Genomic DNA, 10,965 nt, shown 5'->3' on the forward strand with positions numbered 1-10,965 from the left:
TATAATAGTCCATACTTTGCCCAAGATTTGATGGCCCAAACCTGCGTAGCAAACCGGCCTCAGAAATTCCAGCGTTAAACGCCGGAACTGGCATAAAACTTGGAGTTAAACGCCCAAACTGGCATGAGAACTGGCGTTTAACTCCAGAAAACGTCTCTATACATAAAAGCTTCAATGCTCAGCCCAAGCACACACCAAGTGGGCCCGGAAGTGGATTTTTCTGTCATTTACTCATTTCTGTAAACCTTAGGATACTAGTTTACTACTTATAGGACCTTTTGACATTGTAATCAGTACGGAATGCGACCTTATGACATTGTACACGTTTCTTTCCACAGTATGAGCCTCTAAACCCCATGGTTGGGGGTGAGGAGCTCTGCTGTGTCTTGATGGATTAATGCAATTACTACTGTTTCTCATTCAATCATGCTTGCTTCCATTCTAAGATAATACTTGTTCTTAATCCGGATGAATGTGATGATCAGTGACAATCATCATCATTCTCAACTATGAACATGTGCCTGACAACCACCTCTGTTCTACCTTAGATTAAGTAGTTATCTCTTAGATTCTTTTATCGGAATCTTCGTGGTATAAGCTAGACTGATGGCGGCATTCAAGAGAATCCGGAAGGTCTAAACCTTGTCTGTGGTATTCTGAGTAGGATTCAATGACTGAATGACTGTGACGTGCTTCAATCTCCTGAAGGCGGGGCGTTAGTGACAGACGCCAAAAGAATCACTGGATTCTACTCCGGTCTGATTGAGAACCGACATATGGAATGCCGTGCCGTGACAGGGCATTAGGAATCGTTCCAATGAGAGGATGGGAGGTAGCCACTGACAACGGTGAAACCCTACACACAGCTTGCCATGGAAGGAGACTTGCGTGTTTGATAAAGAAGACAGTAGGAAAGCAGAGATTCAGAAGATGGAGCATCTCCAAACCTCAACCTATTCTCCATTACTGCAAAACAAGTAACCATTTCATGTTCTTTTGCTTTTCACAATCAATCCTGATAATTTCTGATATCCTGACTAAGATTTACAAGATAACCATAGCTTGATTCAAGCCGACAATCTCCGTGGGATCGACCCTTGCTCACGCAAGGTATTACTTGGACGACCCAGTGCACTTGCTGGTTAGTTGTGCGGGATTGCAAAAGTGTTATTGCAATTTCGTGCACCAGGTAATAAGTAGTAAATCGAATCTATAGGATTCGAATTATTTGACATTGTAAATTGCATTTAAAGAATTCGAATTATGTCATCCCCTACTAAATCGAATCTATAAATTTTGATTTATATGGTCCATGCTAAATCGAAGCAATAAGGTTTGATTTATACTCACTTAGTAGCAATCCAACTCATTATAAATCGAATCTCCTTCATTCGATTTAATAGCATAGATAGCATCCAAGTAATTCGAATCTTATATATTTGATTTACTACGGAAACACATAATTTGAACTTCATAAATTCGATTTATATAGATATGTAAATTGAGACCTGCACGTAGCTTTTTTTACTTTTGAGGATATACATAAAATTGGTTTGTAAATAGTTTATAAAGGTGATTTATCCCACATATTATAACTTGTGAAATCATAATATTTTGAGAAGTAATGTATAGACAACTTAAATGTTGATAAGTCTGAAAAATTTTAGAAAAAAATAAAAATATCAAAAAATTACATGTTGATTCATAAGATTTTTTTTAAATTTATCCATAGTCTATGATTAATAACTTTAAAATTATATATGTGTTATTTATTTTATATATATATATTTTGGGCAATGTACTTAAATAAATAAAATGAGACAATCCTTTACCTGATTGCAACATTTGGAAACTCCTTACGAGAGTGTCTTGTTTTGTTTACTATGTAAACCGTGGGAGCTAACCACGGTTTCAATATGTTCATAAACCGTGGGAGCCTTGGACGAATTTTAGCTGGAAATCTTGGACCTGATGCCCCAGAACTATCGACACCAACCTCCAACTTCGCGAACAACTCGTGTATTCTGACCTCCAGAAAACTCCTAAGATATTGAAACAGAACCCTAATATCTTCATCAACCGTTAGCACAAACGTATCTACTTAACACCGCTCGAGACAACTGCGATGGAAATCTTGTAGAATAGCTTCTTCACCCACTTACTCCCAAATACCCCAAGTTTTTGCAAGATGCTGTTCTTCACATCTGACAAAGTGCTTGATGAACTGATGAAAACACTCAATGGTTCTCTGTCAATGAACTTCACACTATATTTTTTGCTTCTTTTGATTTTTTCCGAGCAATGCACTAAGACAAGAAAACTCTCTTTCTCACTTGCCATTGTGAGATTGATCTCTTCAGCAGCTTGAATCTCACTCACATATATATAAAATTTCTCTCCTCATAAACCGTGGCAGCTAACAAGGATTTATGCCTATTGAAAATCTTTCATAAACCGTTGCTGCTTAGAAGGTTTTATGCATTCAAAATCTTTCATAAACCGTGGCTGCTTACAAGGTTTTATGCACATTTATCTCCCTTACTAAACCGTGGTGGTCTGCCACGGTTTATGATCAATCTTTCTCACAAGTAAACCGTGCCAGGTAGCAACGGTTTACGTTTAATTTTGAAACCGTGGTTAGCTCCCACGGATTACATAATAATAGAAAAGGACATGCACGTAACCAGTTTGCAAATGTTGTAATCAGATAAAGGTTTCTCTGTATTATTTTATATAGGTAAATTGTCCTATTTTTTATTTTATAAAGACTTATAATTTTGTTATCGGCGATATTAGTGGTTATAGAGAGATTTTTACCTTTAAATAAATTATAGAGAAATTAAAAATAAAATTGATTGCTATTTTTCTGACAATTCATTTAGTTTTTAATTTAAATTAAAATTAAATTATATATTTAATTTATATTTATTTATTTATCCTAATGATTGTATATAATAGATAATATATTTGAGCATGTTTTGAAAGAAATTATTGAATTTTATATAATTAAAAGTTAAATATGAAATTAAAATTAAGATGAAGTGAAATATAATAAACATATGAGATATGAGGAGTGAAAGTAAAATAAATAATTAAAAATAAAGTAATAAAATTATTAAAAAAAGTAAAAAAGACAGAAAATAATGTATGTAGTTGATAAAAATATACTGTAAAAAAAATTAGTATAATCAATGAATATAAAAGATGAAAGAAAAAAATTAAGATATATTTTTATTAAAAAATTCAAGAAAAATATTGTGAAGAAGAACTTATTAATCAAGTTTTATGAAAATATTTTTAAAAAATTAAAATGTTAGTAAATAAAATAGTAACTTCTTTAAGAACTATTAACAAAATACATAAAAGCATATTTTGATTCCTAGATATAGAAAACAATAAGAAAATAATTTAAATTAAATTTATTTATTTTATTTTTTATTTATTATTTATTAAATCATTTAATATTTATTTAATTTTGTTCAAATCAGATAATATAATTGATTAGTTATAATTAATATTGTTCACTCTAATGGTATAATTGAAACATATTGAAACTCTAAAGATAAAATTAAAATTAAATATTAAGGATAAAATTAAAATAAAAATGTATTTACTATCTTGTAAAATTCTTTTTAATAAAAATCTCATTTATACATCTTTAAAATGCATCATTTTAATACAATGATATTTTTATTAAAAATAAAAGTTATGATAAATATCTCATATATTTCTTGTTAAATTATATACAAATAGTTTTTGAAGCATATCACTTTTATTATATGAAAATAACTTAAATACCTTTAAATATGATTATGATAATTCATTAAGTATTATATTTTTTTCTCTAATTTATATTTAAAAATTTACCTCTCACTTTTAATTATAATAAAAATGTAAGATATGATGCCAAAAAAAAGCTAAAGCAACATAAATTTTTTACTAAAAAAATAAAATTTTTTTATTTTTAGACATGTATCTATTTTTTAAGTTATACATTTTAATTTATATAAATTAATGACAATTAAATGTACAAAAGAATACTAATTAATAAAGAAATAAAATTTAAGATAAATATGTCCCGAACAAATTGTAATAAAATAAAGACTTTAATTATGATTATTAATTTTAATCACATATATTTACTTCAAGATTTATACTTCGAAAACTTAGTATATTAATATTTTGTATTTTTATTTCTCAATTTTAGACTATCACAAATATTAGTTACTCTTCAATAATGACAATGCTTTTAAAAAAACTAAACATAATTAAATGATCTTAAAATTATATAATAATTTTTAAAATAACCAAAAAAATATATAATTACCTAAAATATAATATTTGTATAGTAACTGAAATTTAATTACCAATATAAAAGTAACATATAATATCATTTCGTAATCAAATAAGTGTTTAATTAAAGAATTTAATATTTATATAATAATATTATAAAATAAATTAAAGTTTGAGTTTAACCATAGCAAGCGCTCAAGTTTAAATTTTCATAAATTAATTTATTTTTATTAAAGTGAATTGCGCAATAAAAAAAATTCATATATTAAAGTATAAAATAATTTATTTATAAATACAAAATTAAAAAATTATTCTTAAAATTTGAATATACAGATAAAAAAATAAATTATAACTTGCAAAAATTATCTCCAAAATTTATTACAATAAATAATAAAACTATAAAAGTCATGTATCTATATAAATATAAAACACTCATCCGTACTTTCTCATTTTGGGTACATTTATACATAAAAGAAATTATACATAAAGAAAACAAAAAAAAAAGAAGAAAAGAAGAGTTGAAATAGCAAGAACGATAAAAATTACGATTCTTATAATTTTGTGTGGTCATCTATATATGAATAAGTAAGAAATTATCTTATTTTAATTTAGTCTTTAATTTACATCATTTGAATTTTGTTCAATATATATGATTTTATTTGATTTGATTTAATTATTAGTTGAAAATATCTCAGTTGCCTATTTTATTCATAGATTTATTATTTTAATGACTAATAAATTAATCAAATTAATTATTACAGTAAATTTGGTTTAATAAATTAAAAAATACTAACAGAATATTAAAATAAATAAATTAAAAAATATTACCAAATCAAATTGATATAAATTATAATAAATTATATGATATTTAAATATCTAATCAAATCAATTAGTTGATATAGTTAGTTTATCGTAATAACTTGTATTTAATGAGTTAAAAGAAATAAATCGAAAAATACTCTTAGAAACATGCCATATCAGCTCCATCATTAAATGTAGAAATTCAATTTTTATATAATAAAATAGATAGATTAGATTAGTCTCCTCAAATTAATTAATTAACATGCATCATGTTAATTTATAATTTGATAAAAAAATCTTGCACTATTGAATTTATACTAACGCACATTTGAACTATACTATCATTTTTTTATCATAAAAAACGGATGTTTTAGTAATAAAATAACCTAAATATTCATCAATATATGTATTTATGAAAAAAATATATTTTTATATTTTATTATACATTTTGTTTATCTTATACAAATAAAAAAAATATACACATATCTCATTTACAGTTATTTATAACATTAAATAAGATAAATAAAAATTAAATTTTTTTTATCTCATTTGTAAACGACATATATCAAAGGGCAAAATATCTTAATAAGCCACATCAAGAATGGTGTAACGTAAATACGCCAAACTGAAAATCGTTTCAGCAATAAGCCAGACGCTATTTTTATGTAATTCGAACCAGGGTGGTTCGAACTACAAACATGAATAAATCGAACCAGGGTGGTTCGAATTAGGGAAGTGGAGCTTTCAATGTAATTCGAACCAAGGTGGTTCGAACTCCAATCCCATGTAATTCGAACTAGGCTAGTTCGAACTATAGCCAAGTGTGCAACGCATGTAATTCGAACCAAGCTGGTTCGAATTACCCTTGGAGCGCTCCTTCATAAATCGAACCAAGGTGGTTCGAATTAGGGGTGATTCGGCTATATAAGGAGTTCGAATCACCCTCATTCGAACTATTATTCCTCCCCCCTACCCCACAAAATCTCAGAGAAAACGACCCAGATTCACGTATGGTGCAGATGGTCAGGTTACAACCCTTCCGAGAGCGAGAAGGGTCCTAGAGTGCAGATGTGGAGGCTCAGGATAGACCGCTTACAGGACAGGGAGGTGAGTATGCTAGTTAACAAGTGTCCTTTTATAATCAAGCTTTTCTAGTTGTGTGCTACAGTTGCCCTGACAAGGGTGAGTTCCTTTTGCAGTTTATATGGATGCCGTACAGTAGCCCCGACGTACTTCAGGTTGTGCATCCAGAGGTTTTGGAGCCTCGGCATATGGCGTTGTGGCGCTCTGTGACCGCGCTGATCTACTTTGCTGTGATAGAGTGGCATCAGATAGATCGTGTTCTTCCGCAGTTTGGAGGGGTACAGCCCCCTCCGCATCCCGCCCTGAACATTGAATTTTTGATGTCCAAAGACGGGAGAGGCGGCGATCGATGGTTCCCGTCTACTTTGCAGAAGTGGCATCTCCTTTGGGACTCTCGTCAGAACTGTGTGCTGAGGTTCGACGTTGTTGCCGACCCCGGACCGTTTGCATGCGTTCCTTGATTGGTGGAGTCAGCATGGGAAGAGGTTCTTGTCTCCGGAGACGCAGTTGGGGGATCCTAGAGCAGTTCCGATTCCAGTTGAGGCCTCACAGCGGGGTCCGGGGCGAGTTCCTGACATGGATCCTCCTGAGGACGTGCCGGACAGGCGTAGGGTTGAGAGGAGGATGGGTGTGGGGACACGGCGGAGCCAGCGTGAGTGAAGGTGGCCTGATCATGCTGTGCACGATGATTACGACGCCGGTCCCGCTAGAGGCGGACGACGAGGCCAGGGAGGTAGGGCGAGGGGGCGTGCTAACCATGGGGACGACGACGACGATCAGCATGGGCACGTTGGCGGGGGTGGTTCAGGGGCTGCTGCAGCTGCTGGTACTAGCACACACGATGAGGGTCATGCAGGTGAGTGGTATGGTACAAGGATGGGTGACGGGGCTGACACAGGTGACGCTGTACTTGGATCAGGCCCTCTTGGAGATTACTTCGTTGGTGTGCCAGCCGATGACCAGCCTGAGCAGGGGGTACACCTTGGCGCATCTCGGGATCACAGTGGTCAGACTTTATTGGGTCAGACACGCTTGTTGGGGACTTCGGGAGTCCACGCTTCCTAGAGGTGATCACCGGCATCATGCAGGGGGACGTGACTCCCCGCAGTGGTGGTCAGACCTCAGGCACACAGGCCCCGTTAGATGTTGATCTGAATGAGCCTCCATCCTCATCCACTGGTCACCAGTTCTGTCTCGGAGGTACTCCTCCATCCGCCTTCACCGCTGCATCAGAGTCTGTCACAGGGCTTTCGGCGGCACCCCTGCATGTTGCGCCACCAGCACAGCCTGCCCCACAGGAGGATGGGGATGACATCGAGGATGAGGAGCCGTTTATCCGTCGAGGTCAGAGGGCACGGGTAGCCCGTCGCTGTGGTACTGGCTCGCATCTGTTTAGATGATTCACGTTTCATGTATTTTGTTCCCTAAAGTTCAATCATGTATGATAGTGATATGTACTTTTCTTGTTATGTTATAGTCTTTTCACCTATGTTTTTTGTTATTTGTGTTGTGGGACATTGACTATTTAGAATCAATGAATCATGAAATAGTTTAGTGTTTATTTTTACTTATTAAATTTTGCATCTACGGAACATGTAGCAGTACTCATAATGAAAGAAGACATATTCATTACTACTCGCAACAATCAAAGTACAATGTATAAAGATCAACTAGTTACATACATGCTCAAACATTGCATCTAACATGAAAACTTAAATGTAAATAATACTAACACTAACAACATGCGCACTAATGGCGGCCTGTCTAAGACGATCCTCCAACCTGTGGGCAACTACGTCGTGTGTGTCTGGGTTGGCGACAAAGGCCGCACCTCTTTAGCCGATTCGGATCTGCCTCGTCCATATTCGTCCGTATCCTAGTGGATCTAGGACGACCCTCTCTCGCACGCCTCTTGTCAAGGTCTGAAATCACCGTGGGCCCGTCGTAAGGTGGCCAGAAGCCCTCCGGGATTGGAGGTGTGAATCCCATCCGATACACACTGAAAACCGAGCTAATCTGATAGACGCTGTGAACGTAAGAGGTCCAGGTGACCTGTGAGTAGGCACAGCATGCAAGTGCGTGCTGACACGGGAAATGAAGAGCCTGGAAGTACCCGCAGTCACATGTCCGAGAGGCAAGTGATACTCTGTAAGTACCCAAGGAGAAAGAACCAATCGGAGTGGTCTCTGCTACAGTGAACTCGAAGTTATCCCGGTCATACAGCGTCACCGTGAAGCACCTGGCCGTCTTCAAGTTGGCCTCAATACACTTCACCAAATGCTGACTGAATTGTTGTCCTGTTCCCATCTGGGCCTCAGCCTCTCTCCCCTTGCGAACAAAGAGTTCCGCAAGCCTACCATATGTTGCCTTCACCAGGGATGCTACAAGGAGATTTCTGACCCCCTTGAGGATAGAGTTCACACACTCGGAGATGTTCGTCGTCATGTGACCGAATCTCCGCCCCTCATCACGATGCTGAGTCCACAACGAGTAATCAATCCGGTTCGCCCACTCACACATCGCTGGATCTTCAGATCGCAGAATATCAAACCAGTAATCAAATTCAACCTCGGTCTTCGCATACGCCGCGTTCACTAGGAGCCTCCTAGCGTCTTTGCCCTTGAAGGTAAGGGCAAAATTAGCCGCTACGTGTCGTATGCAGAATGCACGGTACGCAGATGGCGGTAACCAACCGCCGTCAGGGGCCTCAAGCGCAGCCTTGATGCCGTTGTGCCTGTCCGATATAACCAGCAGACCGGGCTGCGGGGTCACGTGTTGGCGAAGGTGCGAGAGAAAGAATGTTCAGGACTCCGCATTCTCACCCTCTACTAGTGCGAATGCGACAGGTAGAATGTTGGAGTTCTCGTCCTGTGCAATCGCGATGAGCAACGTTCCCTCATACTTCCCATACAGATGTGTGCCGTCAATGCTGACTAGCGGCTTGCAATGACGGAATGCCTCGATGCACAGCGGGAAAGTCCAGAAAAGTCTGTGGAAGTACGATTGAGACTCGTCCACCTGTCCTCCAACTTGAACCGGGCTCGTCTTAAGGACCGCAACACTACCAGGCATCGTCAGCTGGACACCCAACACCCACCTAGGCAGGTCGTTGTAGGACTTATCCCAGTCACCGTAGATGAGGGCAATAGATTTCTGCTTCGCCATCCAAACCCTCCGGTAAGTCGGCCTAAAACCAAAGTGCGCTGCCGTGGCGTTCAGGAGCACCTTTATGCTCACGGATGCATCAGCCCTAACCATTGGCATAATGAACGCCGAAATCACATGATAATCCAAACTCCTGTGGTCACTCGAGATGGATGTGGCCAGGCAAGTGTGAGGTCCATTGTACCGTTTGACCTCCCAAATGCCCTTGCGCTTCCGGAGACTCAGTCGAATCAACCATGTGCACCCATTCCCAAACTCGGAACACTTGCCCACATACCGGCGGTGATTAGACTCCACCACCTTGTACTGTACCCCTCGCCGGATGCTGTAAGTCTTCACACTTAAAAGGGCCTCATCTTTATCCGGGAATTGCTGACCAACCTGGAACTCTGTCAGACCAGCAGTCCCTTCCGCATCTCTAGCTCCGAATCCAACAGCGTGCCCTAAAACCCCCTCATGTCTCATGGCGTCCAAGTCCAACGAAGAAAAATGTGGTGGATACTGCTGTGTGCCAGAGCTAGAACCACCTACTGCCAATGCAGGCCCATTCACTCTAATATCATCAGCGCTATCATCGTCAATCATATCCGGCTCGACGTCATCATCCTCTTCATCACCCAAAAAACCGTCTCCAACGCCAACAGGTGCAACTCCCACTAAAGCGTTCGGCAAATTTTCCCTTTCCACTACCTCGTCGCCTTTTGTGCCATTGAGGTCAACAGCAAAAGACGGGGAGGCGACAGGTTGGACCACTGGTTCGTACACAGGGACGGAGGAGGAAGCAACGGCAGGCCGGGAACTAGAACCTGCTGGATTCGCTATAGTGTTCGTATTCCGGTTCGAACCGCCGGAGCTGGATACCACATCAACCAGCCGTGCCAACAACTCTGGTGTCCTCACCTCCGGAAACTGCCGCCGACAAAGAAACATTACTTGCAAGTCCACATCATTATTAATCGTGAAGCAATCATACTTCACGGTATTCTGTAGCACCGTGACTGGAATGCGATAGAAAAACTTCTTTACCCGCTTCGCACCTTCCAGACCGAGCTTCATTAGTACAGCGCTAACAAGGTCATCATAACTCGTCGTAGAAGTTACGATAATACATAGAGGATTCTTATCTGTGAACTTTACTCCGGAACGAGTTTTTCTATTAACAGATCCTCTGTGGTGCACCAAAACCACAAAACTCTCCTCACTAGCCATCTTACTCCCTCTAATGAGACTAACTCACGTTTTGGAACCATATATATACAGCTCAGTCTCAAACTAATTCGAACCGGTCTGGTTCGAACTATGATTTGTGTAATTCAAACCAGCCCGGTTTGAATTACACCAGAAGCGTCTCTCTCTATAATTCGAACCAACCTGGTTCGAATTACATTCATTCTTAATTCGAACCAAGCTGGTTCGATTTATTACCAACCCAAAACAACTAATTCGAACTGTCCTAGTTCGATTTACTCACAATTACAGTTCGAACCAACTTGGTTCGAATTATATAAAAATACGATCTGGCTTATTGCTGAAACGATTTTTGCTTTGGCTTATTTACGTAATTTTTGGAGTCAGTTGGCTTATTATGGTTTTTTGCCCTATATCAAATTTACAAAAAGAACA

General features: G+C 37.7%; 2 protein-coding genes across 2 annotated transcripts; both read right to left on the reverse strand.

The window, feature by feature from the left end:
• Positions 1-7,941: 7,941 nt before the first annotated feature.
• On the reverse strand, positions 7,942-9,249 carry LOC130956771 (uncharacterized). The gene is made up of 2 exons (XM_057883760.1): positions 9,022-9,249; positions 7,942-8,937 (listed from the first exon to the last, which is right to left on the reverse strand). Exons 1-2 carry the CDS (start codon positions 9,247-9,249, stop codon positions 7,942-7,944), a joined length of 1,224 nt encoding a protein of 407 aa, XP_057739743.1.
• Positions 9,250-9,392: 143 nt separating this feature from the next.
• LOC130956772 (uncharacterized) lies at positions 9,393-10,551 on the reverse strand. The gene is made up of 2 exons (XM_057883761.1): positions 9,527-10,551; positions 9,393-9,402 (listed from the first exon to the last, which is right to left on the reverse strand). The coding sequence occupies exons 1-2, from the start codon at positions 10,549-10,551 to the stop codon at positions 9,393-9,395; spliced, it is 1,035 nt and encodes a 344-aa protein (XP_057739744.1).
• Positions 10,552-10,965: the final 414 nt, after the last annotated feature.

The sequence above is a fragment of the Arachis stenosperma genome, chromosome 10 (assembly GCF_014773155.1).
Source record: "Arachis stenosperma cultivar V10309 chromosome 10, arast.V10309.gnm1.PFL2, whole genome shotgun sequence".
In the NCBI taxonomy this organism is placed as follows: domain Eukaryota; kingdom Viridiplantae; phylum Streptophyta; class Magnoliopsida; order Fabales; family Fabaceae; genus Arachis; species Arachis stenosperma.

Coding starts and splice junctions, on each gene's coding strand:
- LOC130956771 (XM_057883760.1), bottom strand. CDS start 9,249: ATGCCTGGTAGTGTTGCGGTCCTTAAGACGAGCCCGGTTCAAGTTGGA. Junction 8,938..9,021: donor AGAACTCCAACATTCTACCT/GTCGCATTCGCA, acceptor GTGACCCCGCAG/CCCGGTCTGCTGGTTATATC.
- LOC130956772 (XM_057883761.1), bottom strand. CDS start 10,551: ATGGCTAGTGAGGAGAGTTTTGTGGTTTTGGTGCACCACAGAGGATCT.